This window comes from Oncorhynchus kisutch, linkage group LG12, assembly GCF_002021735.2.
Source record: "Oncorhynchus kisutch isolate 150728-3 linkage group LG12, Okis_V2, whole genome shotgun sequence".
NCBI classification, from domain to species: domain Eukaryota; kingdom Metazoa; phylum Chordata; class Actinopteri; order Salmoniformes; family Salmonidae; genus Oncorhynchus; species Oncorhynchus kisutch.
The window spans coordinates 28,864,811-28,891,389 of NC_034185.2; the positions used below are offsets into that span (position 1 = coordinate 28,864,811).

General features: G+C 43.7%; 1 protein-coding gene across 4 annotated transcripts in view; it reads left to right on the forward strand.

The window, feature by feature from the left end:
• ppp1r13bb (protein phosphatase 1, regulatory subunit 13Bb) overlaps positions 1-26,579 on the forward strand; it is an 83,648-nt gene that overhangs the window by 42,574 nt on the left and 14,495 nt on the right. For 2 of the 4 annotated variants that reach the window (XM_031837345.1, XM_020496691.2), the window contains 7 exons: positions 5,782-5,883; positions 13,878-14,052; positions 14,727-14,926; positions 16,774-16,938; positions 17,452-17,644; positions 18,774-18,893; positions 26,226-26,359. In XM_031837345.1, the coding sequence (XP_031693205.1) occupies positions 5,782-5,883; positions 13,878-14,052; positions 14,727-14,926; positions 16,774-16,938; positions 17,452-17,644; positions 18,774-18,893; positions 26,226-26,359 (1,089 nt within the window). The remainder of the gene's footprint in view (positions 1-5,781; positions 5,884-13,877; positions 14,053-14,726; positions 14,927-16,773; positions 16,939-17,451; positions 17,645-18,773; positions 18,894-26,225; positions 26,360-26,579) is intronic. The other 2 variants (XM_020496692.2, XM_020496693.2) reach the window with 2 other exon arrangements.

The following is a 26,579-nucleotide window of genomic DNA, read 5'->3' on the forward strand; positions in this document are numbered from 1 at the left end:
CTCTCTCTCTCTCTCTCTCTCTCTCTCTCTCTCCTGTCCTGTCTATACTCATGGTGGTCCCCTTCTCTTTCTCTCAGCCCCCCTCCCTCTCGCTCTCTCTTCCTTTCTCTCAATTTCACCCAGACATTCTCTCACTCTCCTTTTCGGCGGTCTGTGTGTGTGTGTGTGTTTATTTTTCCCGTGGGCCTCATCAGTGAGGCTGTGTCGCCCGGATGCACTGGAGCGTGGTTCTGCGTGCCAGTGGCTTTCTGTGTGTGTGGGGCACATCCTGCCTGAGTTGAGTCAGTCTCATCACCCTCTACTATCGTCCACTCCATCCCTCCTGTCTGTGAGGCAGAGCCCACACATACACGCACCCGGGATTCACTCACTGAAGCTGGGGAAATACTTGGGAGGTAAGGCGATCTCAACCTTCCATCTGAACCACGCAGCCAACTCGGGACTGTGTGCATTTGTAGTATATTTACAGACACTACAGCTAATCTGCAGAAATAAAGCTGTTGATAGTTTGTAGATGGAGTACAGACACGTTCTGGTTGAAAGACAACCGACGTAGAGTTGACATGTTACGGACTTAGTTGAGCATCTACAGATGTGTACCGGTTCAACATTGAAGAATAGCCCAATATCTCAACGAGAGCTTTTCTAACTGTTTGAACTTGTTCTACCTGTCTCTCAAAGCGAAAGCGAGTCTGCACTCAAAAAAGAGATTCAAAGTATAATGTGGCGATTGATGATCGTGATGTGATTTATTCAGTAATTGGAATGCAATAGGAGAACAAACATAGTCGGTAGAAGTGGCACTGTGATGACAAGGAAATTGTCAAAAGTTAGAATCGCACAAGCAGGTCGTTTTGGATTGCTGTGTCACTGTTGTGTGGATCTTGGTCGCTCTGTGAAACCTGGTGCTGAATTCCAAATGTGGACAGGGAATCAGAAGGGGAATCAGAGGTGTGACTTTTGGCAGCTGGCTAGCATATCCCGAAACATCAACCCCCATCTCTTTTCCATGTTTTTTTCCCGCCTTGCTAACTCGTTACTAGTCCTTGATTTCTTTCAGCTCTTCCCTGCTCCCTTGCCTTGCCCCACTCTCTTCAGGCAACGACGGACAACACAATGAGCAATGGCACAACAGTGGATGCATCACAATAGTATCTATTTTCTCCTGAAATGTATACTCGTTCACTATTTAGCACAAATCTAAAATCATTGGATTGGTGGTGTGGGCTAGGGGGGAGTTTCCACCATATTTCTTATACCAGTCATTTCCTCATAAATCAGTTAAGAGAAGTGAACAAACTTTGAGAGGAAGGAGGGATAATCGATATGTAGCCAGTGTGTTGAGTCTGCTTGGGATTTGAAATGGGCAATTCCACAGTAACGGAATTACGCAGAGACTGATGTTTTACTTAAATGTATGCCAAACAAAAAACATTGATTTCAAAGTTTAACAAGCTATACATTCCTATGCACAATGACTACTTTGAATAATTTACACAGTAAATCCATTGTTAAAAATGTATTTACTGGAAAAATTGGGCAGATGCAAAGTTCGGTAACAGAATAAAAGGTAAAATGTTCCTCAGTTTAATTCTGTTACCTAACTTTGTATCTGCACAGTACTTCCTGAAAATTCGTTTTTGTAAAATTTTCTGTGGAAATGTATGAAAGTAGTCCTTGTGCATATGGTTTGTTAAACTAAACTTTGAAATCAATGGTTTTTGTTTGGTATACATTTTAAAGTGCAATATTTGATTCTCAGCATTAATTCTGTTACCATGGGATTACCCAAATGTAGCTTTCTCTAGTCCGGCTTTTTCAGAAGGATTTCCAGTGGGTGGACCCTCCATTTTAATCTAATAAAGCAATTGGTAACCGTCCAGTGACATTGGTCTCTGAGCCATTCCCAATTTTTTACTGGGTAATCCCAGAGCGTTAACGGGACACAGGCACACACACAAACATTTTGTTATGTGTAACTTTGACGTTAAGTTCTACATTGGTCAGTCCAAAATGTTTTAGTTTTTTTAATTCTGTCATGGATTTTTTTTACATTTCCTATTAAAGTTATTTATGGTTTCTATGCCTTTAGTTTTCCATGTGGACTAATTTATCAGTGAATTATGAAAGGAGCATAGTGAACAGACCTGGATTGGTTTTACCTCTTGTAGTTCATAGCAGCACATCAGCCAGAGCTTGTACTTATTATGATGCCTTATATAGATTGGCAAATTCTTTTTCCAGTCCTACCACTTAAGAAAGTGGCAGAATTACATTTTCTTTTGGAGGATCTGTCTTTCCCCTCCTGACGGTCTGCCCCCCCCCCCCCCCCCCCCCCCCCTTATAATCTGTGTAGCCAAACGGAACTCAACATTGTCCTTGGTCACTGTAACCCTTTTTATCATGAGGTCTCTTTTTTTCTTCCCCGGAGGACCTGTGGCCTTTTGTATCAAGAGTCTCAGAGTAGGAGCGCGAAGTTGAGTTGTGTTTTGGCCAACAAATAAGATTATATGGGCAGAGGTCGACCTGATCCTAAGTCAGCAATCCTATTCTGAAAAGCTTGATACACACGGCCCCAGATTTGGTGAGGGTCTGTGAAGTTTGCACATCATTTTCAGAAGACCAGAACAAAGTAGACAACGACACACGGTTGTCTTGATTTCCACATTTTCCTTCATATCTGTGCTGTTTGATGGGTGTAAGACAACCATGACATTTAGTCTCCCCTTTTTCAATACACTTTCCATATGCCCTGGCTAGGGGTTCTTTGCCATTTCAATACTGCTTATGGCTCTGAGGCTCTACTGAAGCCAGGCAACGCCTTTGGAGGTAGATATGCTCTTTCAATGAAGTTTTCCTTAGTTCAGCTATGTGCTTTGAAGAGGATGCATTACTGTCTAAACACAGTTTACATCATCCTTGTGTATGCAGCTTTAGGTGTGTTTGTGTTACCCACCTATGGCCATTGGACTTCAAGAAAGGTATTTGTTTCCACAACCCGGCTGGTTTGAAGTCGGGACTCGAGGGATGAGAAGGTTTGACTTGACCTCTGAACCGATAGAGGCTCTGTTCCACCAGGACACAGTCGGAGAACACAGGAATTATTTTTTTCCGGCCTTTGGGAACATGTGCTTAATCCAATTATCCTTGTCCGTGCCCCTCCCAGTGCCTCATTGCCATAGCGACCCTGCCGCTGCCCTTCGTGATGTTGTGATAGGAACTGAGAGGCGCCTGTGTAAAGAGACTGATACTGTTGCTATCACAGCTGCGATTCACCCGGCTGATAAATTGAGTCAAGTCGTTTGCGGCAGTCCGTATTGACCCCGGTCAAGATCCGGACCGCGGTGCTCCTGTTGAGTATGGCTGCATTAGACTAAAATAAGGAAGATTTTTTTTTTCATGAGTGGATGTTTAGGGGGCTGGAACATAATTAGTTGATTGCAAATTGACCCCAAGAAGCCCAAACAGATGTAATATTTGACTGGTACCCCGTGTATATAGCCAAGTTATTGTAACTCATTGTGTATTTATTATTAGACGTTTTACTTATTATTTCCCTATTGTCTTGCTCTCTGTATTGTTGGGAAGGGCCGTAAGTAAGCATTTCACTCTCTACACTTGTTGTTTGCAAAGCATGTGACAAATAAAATTAGATTGAAAACATAATAATTTCATACCTTACTTACATTTGTATGCAATCACATACACTATATATACAAAGTATGTGGACACCCCTTCAAATTTAGTGGATTTGGCTATTTCAAGCATACCTGTTGGTGACAGGTATATCAATTCGAGCAAACAGCCATGCAATCTCCATAGACAAACATTGACAGTAGAATGGCCTTACTGAAGTGCTCAGTGACTTTCAACGCGGCACCGTCATAGGATGCCACCTGTCCAACAAGTCAGGTCGTCAGATTTTTGTTCGTCGGGAGCTTCATGAAATGCTTTCCAAGGCCGAGCAGCTGCACACAAGCCTAAGATCACCATGCACAATGCGAAACATTGTAAAGCTTGCCGCCTTTGGACTCTGGAGCAGTGGAAACATTCTCTGAAGTGATGAATCACGGTTCTCCATCTGGCAGTCTGACGGACAAATCCGAGTTTGGCGGATGTCAGGAGAACGCTACATGCCCCAATGCATAGTGGCAACTGTAAAGTTTGGTGGAGGACTAATGGTCTGTGGCTGTTTTTCATGATTAAGGCTAGGCCCCTTAGTTTAATTGAAGGGAAATGTTAACGCAACATCATACAATTACTTTTTAGACGATTCTGTGCTTCCAACTTTGTCAACCGTTTTGGGCAGGCCCTTTCCTGTTTCAACATGACAATGATCACATGCAAAAAGCAAGATCCATACAGAAATGGTTCGTCGAGATCGGTTTGGAAGACCTTGACCGGCCTGCACAGAGCCTCGACCTCAACCCCATCAAACACCTTTGGGATGAATTGGAAAGCAGACTACCAGCCAGGCTTAATCGCCCAACATCAGTGCCTGGCCTCATTAATGCTCTTGTGGCTGAATGGTAGCAGGTCCCCGCAGCAATGTTCCAACATCTAGTGGAAAGCCTTCACAAAAGAGTGGAGGCTATTATAGTAGCAAAGGGGGGGACCAACTCCATATTAATGCACATGATTTTGGAATTAAATGTTCGACTAGCAGGTGTCCACATACTTTTGTATATCGCTCTAATATGTGTGGGAATACTTTGGAACAGATTTCCAAAATCAAAATAACTTGGAGCTGATTTGCTGGTGTTTTTAGTCTTTAATGTCCAACAATTTAAATATAATAACCCGCAGGCCAAATTTGGCCCACGGGCTGCCAGTTGGGGAACCCCGATCTACAACGTGCCATTTAGCAATATATATACTTACAGTAGTTTGTGCATACGTTTTCATATGGATGGCGCCAGTGGGAACCAAACTCGCAATCATGGAGTTGCAATCGCCATTCTCTACTAACTGAGCCACACAGGACCACATCTATTATATAACCTGCATTGAACTGTAAATTTTTTTAAATGAGTAAATAGATTAATGAATGGATAGATAGATGTAAATAAATATAATTAATAAATAGATATACCCACCGGCAACATTTTGCAGTGTCCCAAAACAAACTTCTGTGCAAAAGCTGCCCTGGGTTAATTGTTTGTAGGCTATACTGTGGACACCCACTACTGAAGTAATGACCATCCCAGCACTGGGCGATCTCTATGCTTTGACTGTCCTCCCTTCAGTTAGTGTGGGGTTTTTCTATCTAGATTATGGGTCTGCTGCTGACCGCTGTAGCTCATTTTCTTTTTCTGGCTGAGCCAATGTGCTCTGGCTCTTCGGCTTCATTCCAAATGACAACCTAATCCCTATAGTGCACTACTTTTGACTAGATCCCTGGGCTATAGGGGAAAGGGTGCCATTTGGGATGCCGAATTCCTCTTCAGGGCTGAGGAGATAAACAAATGGATAACACATCAGAACATCCCTACTAATGTCTCTCTCCCTTTTTTTTCTTCTCTTTCCCTTATCTCTCTCTCCCACCACTCCTTTTCTCTCCTTCTCTCGTTCTCTACCACTCCCTTCTGCTCTCTCTCTCCACCTATCCCTTCTTTCTCTCTGCCACTCCCTTCTCTCTTTCTCGTCCTCTTTTTTTTCTTTCCCTCTCTCTCTCTCTCTCTCCCCCTCTCACTTTCTATGGTCTCTTTTTCCCTCTCTCTCTCTCTCTCTCTCCCCCTCTCACTTTCTATGGTCTCTTTTTCCCTCTCACTCTGTGTGTAGGTGGGGAACCCCCGCGTGGAGCTCACGCTCTCAGAGCTGCAGGAGATGGCCACACGGCAACAGCAGCAGATCGAGGCCCAGCAACAGATGCTTGTTGCCAAGGTAACCTATTGTGTGTTTGTGTAGACATCATTTTCTTTACTGGAAGAAAAGCCTTATAAGATGGTCAGAGCTACTGTATTCCAGGGGTATTCAAATCCCAGTCTGGAGATCCAGAGTGCTGCTGGTTCTTCCTGATAATTAATTGCACCCACCTGGTGTCCCAGGTCTAAATCTGTCCTTGATTAGAGATTTGTCCACTTTGGGGTGGTTTGATGGTAATACATTGTTCCCCACAAGACCCTGATCAAATAGATATGATACCCTCTCCAGAAAATGTGCTTTCTATGTTTTTTTTACACATTTATGTATCTTGTTGTATGGGAGTTTATGCAATAGAATGTTTGCAGACTGATTTAAGGAATGTTGAGACAAGTTGTAATGTTCACATGCTCATTGAAAATGACTATTAAACAACAATGGAACATTCTATTGAGTGGATCTCATCTTAAACATTTTGCCATCCATAGCTAATGATTTACGTAGACTCATCATTGAACAACAATGTTACAAATGGTAGAACTACATAGGCTACTTGTTTTAGGGAAATTGGTCATACTGGGAAATGATACAAGTTCAAGAGATTCAAATATAGTAGTGTATTGGTTTTATAGTTGTCACTTGTAGTCTGTTGCATAGCAATATTTAGCTGGCAGCCATATTGGAAAATGTGTACCTTATGTTATAGAGGACGCTTGTGCCCAAAAGCCTGTTTTAGCATGGGTTGCGCCATTGAGGACTTTAACCATTTTGAAGTAGTCAACCGGGTGGGACTACCTATGGGTTAAGGAAGATTCACATAATTCTCTGTAGGTCATCAGGAGGGATTAGTCAATCATACTCGTGATCGAATATTCCATAACTGTAGGTGGCAGTAAATCGCCAACCTTGACTTTTTCTGGTTCAAATAACACACTCCAGGTGGCAGTATGAACCCTTTAAGTTTTTTACTAACTCGTAGAAGAAGGAAATTGACCACTTCAAAATGGTGGTGCCTGTGAAGTCAGACTCCATAATGGGACAGATACAATGTTGTGATCTCTATAAATTTCTATGACCCTATGGTTAAATCAGCAATAGCTAAGCATTATTTTTTAGACTTTTTCTAGCTTTGGTGCACTCATTATGAAGGCATTTTGTGAAAATTGGTTACCTGTACCTCTTTTCTGGACGTGATGCATTCCTAAGGGATTTTCATACAGAGTGCAATGTACGGGGCAGGTTTCACATCAGATTTCCTGATGTTAACACAATTTATAGAATCCAATTGCATATCATTTAAATTAATAGATATCAGTGAATGATCTAGAACATTTTCAAAGTGTTTTAATTTGGGGTGCAAAGGTACACATTTTTACTGAACTGTTTGGTGCTGCGACCGCAGTTCGTTCGGCACTGTAAATCCGAATGAATACCGGTATTTTTAAAAACACACAAAACACTGTGCCGATGCTGCGTTGTATGCCTCTTTAGTAAATCAGCTGGAAAAAAACTTTCAGGCTATTCCATTAAAAATAACTAGAACCTGTCCACATGTAATCAAAATTCAAATCTAAATTGGCTAATTTCAAACGGTCCTTTTGTGAGGCGCAGCCGGGAAGTAGTTCTGTACAATGGTGAGTGGTGGGATCGATAAACCAGGAGGATTCTCCATCGTTTAAATGTTAACTTCCCAGTAGATTACAACGGCGATAGACCTTAGAGTATGTCGCTACTGCTCAACGAGAATAGCCTATGCAGCTGCCAACACTTCAAACATGTTTTCACATTTACACCGACATCACCCAAGTATTCCTACCACCGGAGCAAGACGGAAACGCAAAAAAAAACAATAACGACTTCGTCTCCCCTCTCCATTCAAGCGGCAGCCCTTCACAGAGGATTCTGACCGGACCAAAGAAATTGCATCAGCGATAGGTATGTCTATATCTACAGATATGTCCCTATTCTCAGTGGTTGAGAAGAATAGGGGGTTTCAGCACCTCGTGAAAGGTGCTCGAGCCATGTTACAAACTTCGTCCTCTGGCACTCATTTAAGCAAACAGGTAGTACACAAAGTTGTCAATGAATTGGCCATCTACTACAGATAGATGGACCTCCAGAGCTTCAGAGAGCTGCTACACAGTGACAGCCCATCACCTTACCCCGGAATGGGAAATGAGAAGCACTGTGCTACAGACACGCCCCCTTTGAGAGTTAACACAAGTGCGCATATATTTCTCAATGTAAGAAAACATTATAGCATAGGCCTATAATGTCTGAGTCACATTGATTTCACATGCATATTGCACTTTATTTTAGTGTTATAATAATTTGGTGGGTGCTTATTTGATCTATGTCAAACGTACAAGTGTGTATTAATACATGTGGGCATTGAAAATGTGTTTTTTGCATATTCCGCTCTCCCTGAGACCGCCTCAGTGAGTGAGGTCAAGGCCAGGGTCTGCCATTATTAACGGCAACCCTGGAACAATTAGGGTTAAGTGCCTTTCTCAAGGGCACATCAATTAGGCCTGGCTCACAGTCGGCGTTCCAATTCATCCCAAAGTTGTTCTATGGTCTTGAGGTCGGCTCTGTGCAGGCCATTCAAATTCTTCCACACCAATCTCGACCAACCATTTCTCTATGGACCTCACTTTGTGCACGGGGGCATTGTCATGCTGAAACAGGAAAGGGTCTTCCCCAAACTGTTGCCACGAAGTTGGAGCACAGAATCGTCTAGAATGTCATTGTATGCTGTAGCGTATAATTTCCCCTCACGGGAACTAAGGGGCCCAGCACGAACCATGAAAAACAGCCCAAGACCATTATTCCTTCTCCACCCAACGTTACAGTTGGACCTACGCATTGGGGTAGGTTGCATTCTCCTGGCATCCGCCAAACTCAATTTGTCCATTGAACTGCCAGATGGTGAAGCGTGATTCATCACTCCAGAAAACACGTTTTAACTGCTCCAGAGTCCAATGGCAGTGAGCTTTAAACCACTCCAGCCGACGCTTGGCATTGCGCATGGTGATCTTCAGCTTGTGTGTGGCTGTTCTGCCATGGAAAATGATATCATGAACAGTTCTTGTGTTGAAGTTGCTTCCAGAGGCAGTTTGGAACTCAGTAGTGAGTGTTGCAATCGAGGACAGATGTGCTACGCACTTCAACACACTGCGGTACTTCTCTGTGAGCTTGTGAGGCCTACCACTTTGCGGCTGAGCCTCTGTTGCTCCTAGATGTTTCCACTTCACAATAAGAGCACTTAGTTGACCGGGGCCGCTTTAGCAGGGCAGAAATTTGACGAACTGACTTGTTGGAAAGGTGGCATCCTATGACTGTGCCACGTTGAAAGTCACTGAGCTATTCAGGAAGGCCATTCTACTGCCAATGTTTGTGTATGGAGATTGCATAGCGGTGTGCTCTGTTTTATACACCTGTCAGCAACCGGTGTGGCTGAAATAGCTGAATCCACTAATCTGAAGGGGTGTCCACATACTTTTCTGTATATAGTGTATGACTTGTGATCATACACTGAGTATAGCAAACATTAGAAACGCCTTCCTAATATTGAGTTGTACACCCCTCTTTTGCCCTCGGAACAGCCTCAATTCGTCGCCGCATGGACTCTACAAGGTGTCGGAAGCGGTCCACAGGGATGCTGGCCCATGTTGACTCAATGCTTCCCACAGTGGTCAAGTTGGCTGGATGTCCTTTGGGTGGTGGACCGTTCTTGATACACATGGCAAACTGTTTAGCGTGAAAAATCCAGCAGCATTGTAGTTCTTGACACGCTCAAATTGGTGCGCCTGGCACCTACTTCCATACCCCGTTCAAAGGCACTTAAATATGTTGTCTTGCCAATTCACACTCTGAGTGGCATGCATACACAATCTGTCTCAATTGTCTCCAGGCTTAAAAACCATTCTTTAACCTGACTTCTCCCCATCTACACTGATTGAAGTGGATTTAACAAGTGACATCAATAAGGGAACATAGCTTTCACCAGGATTCACCTGGTCAGACTGTCATGGAAAGAGCACTGTCTACAGTGCATTCGGAAAGTATTCAAACCCCTTGGCTTTTTCCACATTTTGTTAGGTTATAGCTTTGTTCTAAAATGGATTCAATAGTTTTTTCCCCCTCAATCTACACACAATACCCCATAATGACAAGGAAAAAATAGGTTTTTAGACATTTTGATAAATGTATTAGTGTTTAAACATACCTTATTTACGTAAGTATTCGGACCCTTTGCTATGACACTCCAAATTGAGCTCAGGTGCATCCTGTTTCCATTGATCATCCTCAAGATGTTTCTCCAACTTGATTGGAGTCCACCTGTGGTAAATTCAATTGATTGGACATGATTTGGAAAGGCACACTCCTGCCTATAGAAGGTCCCACAGTTGACAGTGCATGTCAGAGCATAAACCAAGCCATGAGGTGGAATGAATTGTCTGTAGAACGCCAAGACAGGATTTTGTCGATGCACAGGTCTGGGGAAAGGTACCAAAACATTTCTTCAGCATTTCACTGTTCTTGTGCAAGTGACATTTAAAACATTCCTAACTCAGTTGTCAGAGAGAAAGGAAACTGCACAGTGATTTCACAATGAGGCCAATGGTGACTTTAAAACAGTTACAAAGTTGAATGACTGAGGATGGATCAAGAATATTGTAGTTACTCCATAATAGTAACCTTATTGACAGTGAAAATAAGGAATCCTGTTGGCAAAATGGCACTAAAGTAACACTGTAAAAAAATATGGCAACGCAAATTCACTTTTTGTCCTGAATACAAAGTGTTATATTTAGGGAAAAACCCAATACAACACATTACTGGGTATCACTCTCCATATTTTCAAGCATAGTGGTGGCTTCATCATGTTATGGGTATGCTTTTAATCGTTAAGGACCAGAGTTTTTCAGGATAAAAAAAAATAAACGTATTGGAGCTAAGCACAGACAAAATCCTAGAGGAAAACCTGGTTTAGTCTGCTTTCCACCAAACACTGGGACTTAAATTCACCTTTCAGCAGGACTGTAACTAAAACACAAAGCCAAATCTACACTGGAGTTGCTTACCAAGAAGACAGTGAATGTTCCTGAGTGCTCGAGTTAGATTTAAGTAGATTTAAGTCAAAACTATGGCAAGACTTGAAAATGGTTGTCTAGCAATGATCAGCAACAAAATCGATAGAGCTTTAAGTATTTTGAAAATAATAATTTGTCAAATGTTGCACAATCCAGGTGTGGAAAGCTCTTAAAGACTTACAGCTCTAATAGCTGTCTAAGGTCCTCCTACAAAGTATTGACTCAGGGATGTGAATTCTTATGTAAATTCGATTTTTGTATTTCATTTCCAATAAATTAGCAAACATTTCTAAAAACGTTTTTTCAATTTGTCATTATGGGTAGTGTGTGTGTGTGTGTGTGTGTAGTGGGGGAGAAATTAATTAAATAAATGTTTTATTCAGGCTGGAACAAAATTTTTGAGGGAATAACTCAAGAGGTGTGAATACTTTCTAAATGCACTGTCGATCACTTTATTTCCCGCTTCTGGTTCTGTTCCTCAAATGTTATTTTTTGTTTTTCGGTTCTGTTCCCTCAACCATGTCCAACCCACGCTTTGAGGTCCAGACTTGAATTTGTTGGTGCCCATTTTCCATCCATAAGAAGACGGCCGATGTCAGAAGACGTCAGGCTTTCAGGGAAGCAAAGGGTCACATGCTTTTGTTATAGACCAGCATTTAAACTCCTGATTCAACAAATATCAACATCAATGTAGAATCTCTTCAGTTTTTAGGTATTATTTCAGTGTTTTTGGCAGTAGTCTGTTTTCCTGCAAAATGTTGCACAACACAGAAAAATTACATTCATTTCTAATTTTCAATGGCACTTTTTATGACCGTGGAAATACAATTTCTTATGCCAATATTTAAATGTCATGACCTCGATAATTACATGTTTAGTTAAGCCTATATCTTGTGAAATATCATTGGGAAGACGTTAGAAATGTTAGTTGCAACAGTTGTTCAAACTGTTCAGTCATCTGAGTCATGGGGCTGAGTAGTTGGGTGTCAGTGAGGCCACTGCAGCTCTGGCCATTTTATAGCTTCTATTCACTTAGCCAGTCAAGGGCTGCATCCTAAATGGACCCCTATTCCCTATGTAGGGCACATTCGTGCGGCATGTAGTCTAGCAGTTAGTGTTGGGTATGTGACAATATTTAGTAATTTTTTGCCCTTTTAAAAAAGTAGTGCACTATAAGGAATACGGGGTCATTTGGAACACATCCAAACACTTCTGGATTCAGTAGGGACTAGGGAGCATGCGTTCTGCCATGCTGCTCGTGTGTGTGTGTGTGTGTGTGCGCATGATTAATGCTGTCCATTGCAGAGACATGGTGCTGAATCCCATTATGTGGAGAGTGAGGCAGGCAGGGTTTTGTGTGTGCATTCTTGCGGTTGTCATTTTCTTATTCTCATTTTACCCATTTGCATTTGTGGTCCAGCCAGCCAAATTCACCCTACCTCCACTGAAGGACATTCGAGGCATTTCTCTGTTGGTCTTGAGTGGGTCCACATGCGCTATAATTCACCAGCTATTTGGCTAGCTGTAGTGCTCGCCTCAGCGGCTTGCTAGCCAGCGTTGTGGAATGGCTTCAAGCTAGCTTAGCCAATGCTATAACATCTGTAAAGAGTCTTTACCTTGTTAGATTTGACTTCTTATTAGAGGAACGCATTGACGAAGAGATAATATGTAGGCAGTCTATATTTCTGTACACACCCATAATAATAAAAAGGTGCTGGATCTGAAAGGGTAACGTAGAACAAAACTATAAATCCTCACACTGGTATGATGTTCCAAAAGGTCTTTAAGACAAGGACAATGTTTCGACTACAAACTAGGTCGTCATCATGATTGACCGATTTGGCCGTGCAGGGAACCTCTGTGTGCCAAATGGCAGAGAAGTGATTTTATTTTAAAAAGTAGGTCTACTTGAAACCCTGCAGTCATTTGGAAACATCGGCCTGTCATCTCCTCTCTTGGAACTTGAATTAGAGCAACACACAGTTGAGAAACTCCGAGAGAGATGAAGTCATCCCTCCTCCTTTTCCTTTCCTCCTTCAGAGTTCAGACCCAGTCGCTAATGTATTTCTTATATGGACAGCAGTTTATATTATTAATGATGAATAGATGTGCACTTTTAGCTATTAGATGGAAGCTCATCTGTATATCAGGGTCTTGTGAGGACTGTCGTGTGTGTGTGTGCTTTCCTGCCAGCAATGTGTGATCAAAGTGTGCAACACAGGTGTGTGCGTTTGTGACCTGAGGAGTGTATGAAGTGAAACATGGGCTTAAACCACGAATGTCACAGATTGCTGTGTTGTCCATGCACACATGCAGATGATGTTCAGACCTTCAAATGTGTTCGCTATGCATCAGATTGAAGACCGTTGACCATTTCTAATCACTCTCTCCCCCCTCCCCATCCCTTTCCATCTCCCCCTCTTGCTTTCTTGTCTCCTTCCCTGTCCCCTTTTTCTCCTTCCCTGTCCCCTTTTTCCTTCCCTGTCCCTCTTTTTCCTTCCCTGTCCCTCTTTTTCCTTCCCTGTCCCTCTTTTCTCCTTCCCCGTCCCTCTTTTCTCCTTCCCCGTCCCTTTTTCTCCTTCCCCGTCCCTCTTTTCTCCTTCCCCGTCCCTCTTTTCTCCTTCCCCGTCCCTCTTTTCTCCTTCCCCGTCCCTCTTTTCTCCTTCCCCGTCCCTCTTTTCTCCTTCCCCGTCCCTCTTTTCTCCTTCCCCGTCCCTCTTTTCTCCTTCCCCGTCCCTCTTTTCTCCTTCCCCGTCCCTCTTTTCTCCTTCCCCGTCCCTCTTTTCTCCTTCCCCGTCCCCTTTTTTCTTCCCTGTCCCTTTTTCTCCTTCCCTGTCCCTCTTTTATCCTTCCCTGTCCCTCTTTTATCCTTCCCTGTCTCTCTCTCATTTTCTTTTCTCTCCCTCGATCTGTCTGTAGGAGCAGCGTCTGCGCTACCTGAAGCAGCAGGAGCGGCGGCAGCAGCAGTCGGTGTCTGAGAGCGAGAAGCTGCAGAGGCTCAAGGAGCGCGTGGAGAGCCAGGAGGCCAAGCTTAAGAAGATCCGCGCCATGAGGGGCCAGGTGGACTACAGCAAAGTCATCAACGGCAACCTGTGTAAGTTTACACATGTATAAACGCACTCGCCCAACTCAGCCACGTGTACGCTGTGACCTTCCATCTCACCCCAACTCACCTCTACACTGTGTGTCCACGTGTGTGTATGTGCGTCCCATGTTATCCACAATGTGTGTACTATGGACCACAATGAAAATAAGTCATTCAACTTTTTTTTGTTATCCTCAATTATTTTTTTTATAAACTGGGTGGTTCGAGCCCTGAATGCTGATTGGCTGACAGACGTGGTATATCAGACCCTATACCACGGGTATGACAAAACATTACATTTTTACGACTCTAATTACATTGGTAACCAGTTTATAATAGCAATAAGACACCTCAGAGATTTGTGATATATGGCTGATATGCCACGGCTAGGGGCTGTATCCATGCGCTCCTTGTTGCATTGTGCATAAGAACAGCCCTTAACCGTGGTATATTGGAAATATACCACACCTCCTCAGGCCTTGTTGCTTAAATATATCAGGTTGTCTTTTGATGGGGTGGTTCCCCGGACACAGTTTAAGTCTAGTCCTGGATTTGAAAGTACATTGAAAAACGCTGTTAAGTCAAGGATTAGACTTAAAATGTGTGTGAAACCTCCCCTATATGTGTGCTGAACTCTAAGGAACTCAACTAAATCTTAAATCCTCCTCCCTCCACCCCTAAAGCGGCAGAGATTGAGCAGGTGAGTGGGCTGTTCCAGGAAAAGCAGGTGGAGCTGCAATCAGCTGTGTTGCGGGTGGAGCAGCTGAGTCTGCAGCTAGAGGACCTGCGGCGGGGAAAGCTCAACGGCCTGCAGTCCGCGCTGGGAGGACAGGTCACCAGCACTGCAGCCCTGGAGCTGCGCAAACTCTACCAGGAGCTGCAGGTAGAGTTTAGTGTTCTGAACTAAAGTGCCATCACCAACCCTCTGCTCCAGTGCCCAATGTTTGATCCCGATCAAAATGATCCTGTATTGTGTCAGTTCTGTTCCCCCATTCAATGTTGTTCGCCTTCATTTTACCCAAATGTCAATGGTTCACTGTTCAGCCTTCAACACTATAGTGCCCTCCAAGCGCATCACTAAGCTCGGGACCCTGGGTCTGAACCCCGCCCTATGCAACTGGGTCCTGGACTTCCTGGCGGGCCGACCCCAAGTGGTGAAGGGAGGCTGCAATACCACCACTATGCTGATCCTCATCACGGGGGCCCTACAAGGTTGCGTGCTTGCGCCCATTCCTGTTCTCCCTGTTCACCCATGACTGCGTGGCCACGCGACACAAGTGGTATGCCTGATTACCAACAACGATGAGACCGCCTACAAGGAGGAGTTGAGGGCCCAGGTGGAGTGGTGCCAGGAAAATAACCTCTCAAGTGGAGAGGGTGAAAAGCTTCAAATTCCTTGGGGTACACATCACTGCCAACCTGAAATGGTCTATCCACACAGACAGTGTGGAGAATGCACAACAGTGCCTCTTCAAGCTCAGGGGGCTAAAGAAATGTGGCTTGGCCACTAAAACCCTCACAATTTTCTACAGATGCAACATTGAGAGCATCCTGTCCGGCTGTGTCACCGCCTGGTACTGCACCATCCGTAAACGAGGGCTCTCCAAAGGTGGTGCTGTCAGCCCAAAGCATGACCGGGGGCAACACTGACTGCCCTCCAGGACATCTACAGCACCCGGAGTCACAGGAAAGCCAAGAAGATCATCAAGGACCTCAGCCGCCCGAGCCACGGCCTGTTCACCCTGCTACTATCTCGAATGCGTACTGTTAAATGGTCACCACTCGCCGGCCTCTGCCCAATACACTGTCCTGAACTTCAGTCACTGTTACTAGCCAGCTACATGCTCATTCTAATATTTTTTTTATTTCTTAATACCTTTCTTTAGATTTTTGGGATTTGCATGTATTGTTAGGTATTACTGTACTGTTGGAGCTAGGAACGTAAGCATTTTGTTACATCCGCAATAACATCTGTAAAATATGTGCACGCGATTTGATTCGTTGTATTGTATGTGCTATGATAGAGATTTGGTCCAGTGTTATAATTGCATCCAAAAAAAGAGGGACCACATCTGAAGGGGAGCAGAATTTAACGCAACACAGAATAATTTTGATATGGATTAAATGTTTTGAATAACTGGGCCCAGGGGTCTCAGTGGGGTGGTCCAGAAATCTAACCCGCTGCCTCTGGATCACATGTACTGTTTACTACCGCTGCGAGCATGGCTCTCTCTCCTATCTACTTCTCTCTCTCAATCCTGTCGAATGAACAAAACAATAGCGAAGGAGTAGGACTGCCCCAAAAAGAAACCCGCCTCAGACTCACTAAAACGCTACCCTTCGCATCTTTCCCTGTGTCCGAATAATCTCTGTTCTCCAAAAGTTTGCACTCCTTCCCGTGCGTTAAAAAGCATTGGATTGGTAGGCAAAACAAATGCAAAGGATTATCCTTAGCTGTTTCTTCTGTGTGAACTGATGCGCTTTTCAGAAAAGTGCAACTTAAAAACTTCACAATGGGGAAACAACTCTGCGGCCTGCTGCTTGTGGACAGCAAACTAGATGGAAATAGATGCTAAATATACTTTTGGATTATTAGGGTTATGTTTGGGCACACATGCATGTGGGCCTATTTTTACTTCCCATATTCATACCTGTGTGCTAACTCTTTGTCTTCCTATTCTGTGTGTGTGTGTGTGTGTGTGTGTGTGTGTGTGTGTGTGTCACCCTCAGATCCGGAACAAGCTGAACCAGGATCAGAACAGCAAGCTGCAGCAGCAAAAGGATCTGCTCAACAAACGCAACATGGAGGTGACCCTCATGGACAAGCGCATCGGCGAGCTGCGGGAGCGCCTCTATAAGAAAAAAGCTGAGGCACGTCAAAAAGAGAACTTACCTGTAAGGCTAGGAACGGACAATGCACAAACACACTGACACTAAGGAAAACACACACACACGGCAAACGTATGCATTAATATAGCCTCTTACAATAAAAACCTGGGTTAGGAGTGCACAACATGGACACAAACTATCTCCTACCCACCTGTCATATGTATGGGTAAGCTCACTTCTGTTGGCTCTTTTGGGACATTCAAAAGCTGGTGAAGTGCCAATCTGTTTGCTATCAGCATCATGCCAACTCCCTGTCTCTCATTGCCAATGCCTAAGCAGTTGGCAAGAGAGCAGAAACAGATTAGAACCCAGGATAGTGTATTCCCTTAAACGGACCGAATACAAGAAAATAATAACAAGACTCAATACACATCAATACACACACTTACGATGGGATCCATTACTTCATATTGATACTAACCCTAATTTCTCCTTCCATCTTCCCTTTCTCTGTGGTCCCTTCTCACTCTCCTCCCTCCACAACACTTTCTCTCTGTGGTCCCCTCTTTCTCCCTAAAGCTAAACAAGACCAACGGGCCTCCCTCTCCCCAGCCGGCCCCAGGGACTCTGGGCCGGGTGGCAGCCGTGGGCCCCTATATTCAGGTCCCTCTGCCGGGTAGACAAGAGGGAGGCTACACTGGACCCCCCGAACCTATGAAACCCCAGACGCTGGGTGTCAACGTCCCAGCCAATCATGCCCGCTCCAAATCAGGTTGGTCTACCTTGCCATCATGGACGCTCTTCACCCGGTATGGTATAGGGTGTAGTTGCCCCTAGATGCTGATCTTGGGTCAGTTTTGCATTATTACCACTAATGCTAAAGGTTAGGATTGGGGCACTGGAAGCTGATCCTAGATCTGTACTTAAATCAAACTTATCCTCGGAGCACACTGTGTGGTTGGTTTTCTAATAACCTGACATATTACTCACCTGTCTTTGTTGCTCTGTCATGCTTTCGCCTATGACTCAAGTTTTATCTAAGAGAAAAAGAGATTATCTCTTTACGTTTGTACTCTATCTGTCTTTGGCTCTACTTCAAGACAGCCATAATGACTTGACAATGGATGTATGGTGGTGGTTGGGACGGACACATGAAGACAGACTAATTACTGAGCTTCCTAGCCACCCGTGAACAACTGTAGTCCTTGTATTTTCCCCCGGGAACACAATTGGTGAATTCATGTCACCAATTGTCCCAGGCATGCATGGTTTAGAACAGGTACTGATTTAAAATACCAAAAACCAGCAAACACAGAGTGCTGCATCCCTGGTCCAAGTCATTATCAGACAGTTAGGACTACACATTTGCATGGTAATTTCCCCTGTAAATCTGATACAATATTTCTACCGAATGTCATGGATATAGCAGGATCTTTGTTTTAACTTATGTGATCTGTTAAATATTTGATTTTGTTTTATCATTAAACTGCATCCAAAAATCTGATGGGGGAGCATAATTTAACACTACAAAGGATAATTTTCATCTGGCTTAAATATTTAAACTGCCCAGATCAGGCAGTATCCATCAGGAGGCTGAAGAGCAGCCTCCCAGTCTCTAATCCTCTGGTCCCCCATGATCACCATCGCCAGTGATCCTGAAGCCCATGTCTCTCTCCTTACAGACTTTACAGTTGATACTCCTTCATTACTTTTTTCTTTCTATCTCTCTCCTCCTCTAACCTTCTTCTCTCCCCTTTTTTACTCTGTGGTGTATCCTGTGCTTCCCTCCCTCTGTTATTTCCTTCTTTCCCTCTCCCGTGCTGTGGTGTCCTGTGATTGTCTTTGTTCCACTGGGGCGGGTGACACCCCTACTCCTATCCCTATCTACCACGTTCGTCCAGGGGCGGACACAGTGCGAAAGCCCCTCGGCCCGTGGAAGGTGTCTGATTTAGACATCGTGGTGGACCCACTGCCCCCTTCCCCTCCAGAGGCGCGCTCGGGTGGCTCGGACGGCATGTCCCGTGAGTGTGGCAGGTTGCGTAGGTGTAGTCCCTAGACACTGATCCTGGATAGGATGCTGGTCCTAGATCTGTACCAAGGGGAAACTTCACCCTGGAGCGGTTGCCTAGTGGGAGGGACGGACGGCCCTTTGAACCTTACCTCTGCAGTAGTGGGCAGGATCTTCAGCATGTGACTTAGACACTGGCCTTTACACATTCGGAAACTCTAGCTCATAATGTCATTTATTTTTTTTATTTTTAAGGCTAATACAACAGATACAAAGTCGGATAATACGATAGGCTAATACAACCGAGTTGAAGTCCGAAGTTTACATACAGTTAGGTTGGAGTCATTAAAACTCATTTTTCAACCACTCCACACATTTCTTTTTAACAAACTATAGTTTTGGCAAGTCTGTTAGGACATCTTCTTTGTGCATGACACAATACATTTTTCCAACAATTGTTTACAGACAGATTATTTCACTTATAATTCACTTTATCACAATTCCAGTGGGTCAAAAGTTTACATACACTATGTTGACTGTGCCTTTAAACAGCTTGGAAAATTCCAGAAAATGATGTCATTGTTTTAGAAGCTTCTGATAGGCTGACATAATTTGTGTCAAATGGAGGTGTACCTGTGGATGTATTTCAAGGCCTACCTTAAAACTCAGTGCCTCTTTGCTTGACATCATGGGGAAATCAGCCAAGACAGAAAAAAAGTGGTAGGCCTCCACAAGTCTGGTTCATCCTTGGGAGCAATTTCCAAACACCTGAAGGTACCACATTCATCTGTACAAACAATAGTACGCAAGTATAAACACCATGGGACCAAGCAGCCGTCATACCGCTCAGGAAGGAGACGCGTTCTGTCTACTAGAGATTAACGTATTTTGGTGCGAAAAGTACAAATCAATCCCAGAACAGCAAAGGACCTTGTGAAGATGCTGGAGGAAACCCGTACAAAAGTATCTATCCACAGTAAAACTAGTCCTATATTGACATAACCTGAAAGGCCGCTCAGCAATGAAGAACCCACTGCTCCAAAACCGCAATTAAAAAGCCAGACCACGGTTTGCAACTGCACATGGGGACAAAGATTGTACTTTTTGGAGAAATGTCTTCTGGTCTGATGAAACAAAAATATAACAATTTAGCCATAATGACCATCGTTATGTTTGGAGGAGAAAGGGAGAGGCTTGCAAGCCGAAGAACACCATCCCAACCGTGAAGCACGGGGGTTGCAGCATCATGTTGTGGGGGTGCTTTGCTGCAGAAGGGACTGGTGCACTTCAAAATAGATGGCATCATGAGGAAGGAGAATTGTAGATATATTGAAGCAACATCTCAAGACATCTGTCAGGAAGTTAACGCTTGGTTGCAAATGGGTCTTCCAAATGGACAATGACCCCAAGCATACTTCCAAAGTTGTGGCAGAATGGCTTAAGGACATCAAAGTCAAGGTATTGGAGTGGTCATCACAAAGCCCTGACCTCAATCCCATAGAAAATGTGTGGGCAGAACTGAAAAAGTTTGCGAGCAAGGAGGCCTACAAACCTGACAGTTACACTAGCTCTGTCAGGAGGAATGGTCCAAAATTCACCCAACTTATGCTGGGGGGCTACCCAAAACGTTTGACCCAAGTTAAACAATTTTAAAGGCAATGGTACCAAATACTAATTGTGTGTATGTAAACTTCTGACCCACTGGGAATGTGATGAAAGTAATAAAAGCTGAAATATTTATTTCTCTCTACTATTATTCTGACATTTCACATTCTTAAAATAAAGTGGTGATCCAAACTGACCTAAGACAGGGATTCTTTACTATGATTAAATGTCAGGAATTGTGAAAAACTGAGTTTAAATGTACTTGGCTATGATGTATGTAAACTTCTGACTTAAATGGTGCAGCTCTCCATGGTGCTGGCTAGCAGGTGTATTTTATTTTTGATGAGGCGGCAAGTCGGATATATTGAGACCACTTATCAACAGTCTTCTACTAAACATAATACTGTGTTTTTTATTTATTTGTTGTTAAGTGATCATATTACAGTCACAGCTCACAAACGTGGCGCACACTCAGACACATGGACATCTAGAACCATTCCTATTACAGCAATCAATATTACCCTGCAAGGGCTGTTGTCTGTGTAGACTTTTATCCAACAGTAATACCTGACTCTACCTCGTGCTCCTATTAAGTTAACAACAGAGATAAGATCATGTTTAATTAAGCAATTATGGAATCACTATTAAAATAACTAAAAAGTCATCCTATCACATTAGACAGGGGTGTGGATTGTTCAAGAACACCACTCTGACCATTTGGTGCTAATGCAAACAAAAAAATAACCTTGAAAAAGGTTCTAACCATTCCCCTCATGAGTAGCAGTGATAGAGCATTCAAATAGTTATCCAACGAATTAAGCTTTAATCTGTCAATTTTGCACTGCGATAGACTAGTGTCCTTTCCAGGGGGTGTACTTGTACATCAAGCTGCCTCACATTACAGAAACAGGAGATATGAGCCATTCTGCTTAAGGCTTGTGCAAGGCTACTTACTTTACTTACTATCTGTTTAGAGAAATGTTAAACCAGAATAACAAATTTGCCATTTTTATTTTTGACTTCATGAACCAGACTTACTGAGTCTGACTTTAAGTCATGTATGTTTAAAATGGTCACAATTGGACTGGCCGATAAGGATGTGTATATTCAACTATCTTTAGCGCTTCCTAAAATTTATGGTTTAAGAATTTGGATAAATGATTACTGCTGTTCTCCAGCTTTTAGAATTACAAAATGTAATTTGATTACTTTTATAACAACAACAAAGTTTGTTGACTAAATTAGCATTTTCAGCTTCGATGTTGAGCATATGAAGGACAAGTTCCTACTTAATTGAAGGGCACCAGTTGTGCTGAAGAAGCCACATTTGAAAACTTGGTGGAAATTGGGGGATGACAGGAGAGACAAAACGGCTTAACATCATGGTCGTAATTATTAGTGCACACCAAAGCAGCCTTTTCTTATTGGACAAATTTGAATACGACCCAGGGACCTGGTGGGTGGGGGGGGGCATTGAATCCCACTCTACAGGGGGATTTTCAAATCATGATACAGTGCATTCGGATAGTGTTCAGACCTCCTTGACTTTTTCCACATTTTATGCTACAGCCTTATTCTAAAATAGATTAAATTCATTTTTCCCCCCATAATGACAAACAAAAACAGGTTTTTAGATTTTTTTGCAGATGTATAAAAAATGTAAATACGTTTTCAGACCATTGGCTATGAATCAAATCAAAATAATTTATATAGCCCTTCGTACATCAGCTGATATCTCAAAGTGCTGTACAGAAACCCAGCCTAAAACCCCAAACAGCAAGCAATGCAGGTGTAGAAGCGCGGTGGCTAGGAAAAACTCCCTAGAAAGGCCAAAACCTAGGAAGAAACCTAGAGAGGAACCAGGCTATGTGGGGTGGCCAGTCCTCTTCTGGCTGTGCCGGGTGGAGATTATAACAGAACATGGCCAAGATGTTCAAATGTTCATAAATGACCAGCATGGTCGTATAATAATAAGGCAGAACAGTTGAAACTGGAGCAGCAGCACGGTCAGATGGACTGGGGACAGCAAGGAGTCATCATGTCAGGTAATCCTGGGGCATGGTCCTAGGGCTCAGGTCCTCCGAGAGAGAGAAGGAGAGAATTAGAGAACGCACACTTAGATTCACACAGGACACCGAATAGGACAGGAGAAGTACTCCAGATATAACAAACTGACAGAGACAGCAAGGGCGGTTCGTTTCTCCAGAGCCTTTCCGTTCACCTTCCCACTCCTGGGCCAGACTACACTCAATCATATGACCCACTGAAGAGATGAGTCTTCAGTAAAGACTTAAAGGTTGAGACCGAGTTTGCGTCTCTGACATGGGTAGGCAGACCGTTCCATAAAAATGGAGCTCTATAGGAGAAAGCCCTGCCACCAGCTGTTTGCTTAGAAATTCTAGGGACAATTAGGAGGCCTGCGTCTTGTGACCGTAGCGTACGTGTAGGTATGTACGGCAGGACCAAATCAGAGAGAGAGGTAGGAGCAAGCCCATGTAATGCTTTGTAGGTTAGCAGTAAAACCTTGAAATCAGCCCTTGCTTTGACAGGAAGCCAGTGTAGAGAGGCTAGCACTGGAGTAATATGATCAAATTATTTGGTTCTAGTCAGGATTCTGCATCCTATGAGACTTGAAATTGAGCTCAGGTGCATCCTGTTACCATTGATCACCCTTGATGTTTCTACAACTTGATTGGATTCCATCGTGGTAAATTCAGTTGATTGGACATGATTTGAAAAGGCATATACCTCTCTATATATGGTCCCAGAGTTTTTAGAGCAAAAACCAAGCCATGAGTGCGAAGGAATTGTCTGTAGAGCTCCGAGACAGGGTTGTGTCGAGGCACAGATCTGGGGAAGGGTACCACAAAGAGTCTGCAACGTTGACGGTCACCAAGAATTCCTAGAGCTGGCCACCCAGCTAAACTGAGCAATCTGACAGAGTTCCAGAGTTCCTCTGTGGAGATGGGAGAACCTTCCAGAAGTACAGCCATCTCTGCAGCTCTCTACCAATCAGGCCTTTACGGTAGAGTGGCCAGACGGAAGACACTCCTCAGCAAAAGGCACGACATCCCGCTTGGAGTTTTCCAAAAGGCACCTAAAACACTCTGACCATGAGAAACAAGATTCTCTGGTCAGACGAAACCAAGATTGAACTCGTCCTGAATGCCAAGTGTCACGTCTGGAGGAAACCTGGCACCATCCCTACGGTGAAGCATGGTGGTGGCAGCATCATGCTGTGGGGATCCTTGATGAAAACCTGCTCAGGACTTCAGACTGGGGCAAAGGTTCACCTTCCAACAGGACAACGACCCTAAGCACACAACCAAGACAACACAGTTGTGACTTCTGAACAAGTCTCTGAATGTCCTTGAGTGGCCCAGTCAGAGCCCAGACTTGAACCCAATCAAACATATCTGTAGAGACCTAAAAATAGCCTTGCAGTGACTGCAGAGAAGAATGGGAGAAACTTTGCAGCTGTGCCAAGCTTGTAGCGTCATACCCAAGAAGACTCGAGGCAGTAATCACTGCCAATGGTGCTTCAACAAAGTACTGAGTAAAGGATCTGAATACTAATGTAAATTGGATATCACTTTTTCCCCCCTATAAACCTGTTTTTGCTTTGTCATGGAGTATTGTGTGTCGATTGAGGGAAACTATTTAATCCATTTTGGATTAAGGCTATAATGTAACAAAATGTGAAGAAATCAAGGTCTGAATACATTCTGAATGCACTGTATTTCAGAAATGATTAATTGTTCTATATTTTTTTTACATTTATTTCTCTTTCCCTCTCCCTTTTCCCTTTCCTAATCTTTGCTGACAGAATGATAGAGCTACTATACTTGTGGAAATGTTCATAGTGCAAAAATTACTAAACGTCATAATCTGGCAGCATGATTTAATTTTACATTTTTTCATTTAACAATGTATAGGGAGGCTATTATTTGAATAAACTGCATAATACATTAATAGTCACCTCTTTATAACATTGTTGAAGAAAAATTTCAAATTAAATTATGCTGCATCATAATGAGGTTTATGGTATGTTTTAAACTTTGCACAGTTATTTTGCACTATGATATTGTCACCATTAGTAAGTACACTACAAACCAAAAGTATGTGGACACCGTCTCATCGAACTTCTCATTCCAAAATCATCGGCATTAATATGGAATTGGACCCCTTTGCTGTAATAACAGCCTCCACTCTTCTGGGAAGGCTTTCCACTAGATGTTGGAACATTGCTGCGGGGACTTGCTTCCATTCAGCCACCAGCATTAGTGAGGTTGGGTGCTGATGTTGGGTGATTAGGCCTGGCTCGCAGTCGGTATTCCAATTCATCCCGAAGGTGTTCGATGGGGTTGAGGTCAGGGCTCTGTGCAGGCCAGTCAAGTTCTTCCACACAGATCTCGACAGACCATTTCTGTATGGACCTCGCTTTGTGCACAGGGGCATTGTCATGTTGAAACAGGAAAGGGCCTGCCACAAACTGTTGCCACAAAGATGGAAGCACAGAATCGTCTATAATGTCATTGTATGCTGTAGCGCTAACATTTCGCTTCATTGGAACTAAGTGGCCTTGCACGAAACATGGAAAATAGCCCCAGACCATTATTCCTCCTACACCACACTGTACAGTTGGAACTATGCATTGGAGCAGGTACTGTTCTGCTGGAATTTGCCAAATCTAGATTTGTCTGTAAGTCTGCCAGATGGTGAAGCTTGTTGCCACTGCTCCAGACAGAGAGCTTTACACCACTCCAGCCAAAGCGTGGCATGGTGATCTTAGGCTTGTGTGCGGCTGTTCGGTCATGGAAACCCATTTCATGACGCTCCCGAGGTGCACTTATTGTTGCTTCCAGAGGCAGTTTGGAACTCGGTAGTGAGTGTTGCAACTGAGGACTTTTTTTATGCGCTTCAGCACTCTGCAGTGCTGTTCTGTGAGCTTGTGTGGCCTACCACTTCGCGGCTGAGCCATTGTTGCTCCTAGATTTTTCCACTTCACAATAACAGCACTTACTGTTGATTGGGGCAGCTTTAGCAGGACAGAAATTCGACAAACTGACTTGTTGGAAAGGTGGCATCCTATGGCTGTGCCACATTGAAAGTCACTGAGCTCTTCAGTAAGGCCATTCTACTGCCAATGTTTGTGTATGGGGATTGTATGGCTGTGTGCTTGATTTTATACACGGATGTGGCTGAAATACACAAATCCACTCATTTGAAAGGGTGTCCACATACTTTTGCGCGTGTGTATATAGTGTATATGCATTTGAATCCATGTCAGCAGTGTCAAACCATGCTTACTGTGTGAAACGACAAGAAGTATTTTGTTCCTTGCCCCACCAACTAGTAACTGGTTTCCATTGAACAGGACCCTAAGTACGTCTCCCTTTCACCCAGCAACAGTGTCTGTACTCTGTAGCGTACCAGCTAGCTCTTTTGTTAAACGAACACTCTCCACACTACTGCATTTGCCTGCCCAGTGTAGCAGTATCATCTTTTACACTCACCCCACCATGGCAAACATTCATACCAGTATACTCCTTCCCAATCCTGGTCCGGGCAAAATGTGCATTTGGCTTCTCGGGACCAGGATTGGGAAACACTGGTCTATACAGATGTGCTGTATCCCTATCTAGAGAGTTCTACAGCAGTCTCTGCTTTAACAAAATTCTCACAGGTAACTCTCTTAGACCACACTCAGCGTGCCCCATTCTCCCCTCTCCACCCTTAGCTAATGATGCTGGCTGGCCCACCCTTGGCAAGGGCAATGCCTCTCTCAAGCCCCCCGACTGGCCAGAGTCTGGGCCGGACACACAGGGAAAGATTCCCCCTCTGGGCTCCCCTGCTGCTACCACAGCAGACAAGGTCAGTCATTACTTTGACATTGTTTGTTGTTCGTAAAGCTTTAATGAAAATCATGATTTGACGCACACCCAAAAATATTGGAGGGGTGCTGACTAACAGAATAGTAAGTATGTTCTCCTCAACCACCCCTTGCAGCATGCAACATTTCCCCAAATAACTATAACAGTTGAAATAGTTGGGACAGCGCTTCATCCAAAATTAGTTTGGAGATGTATTTGAT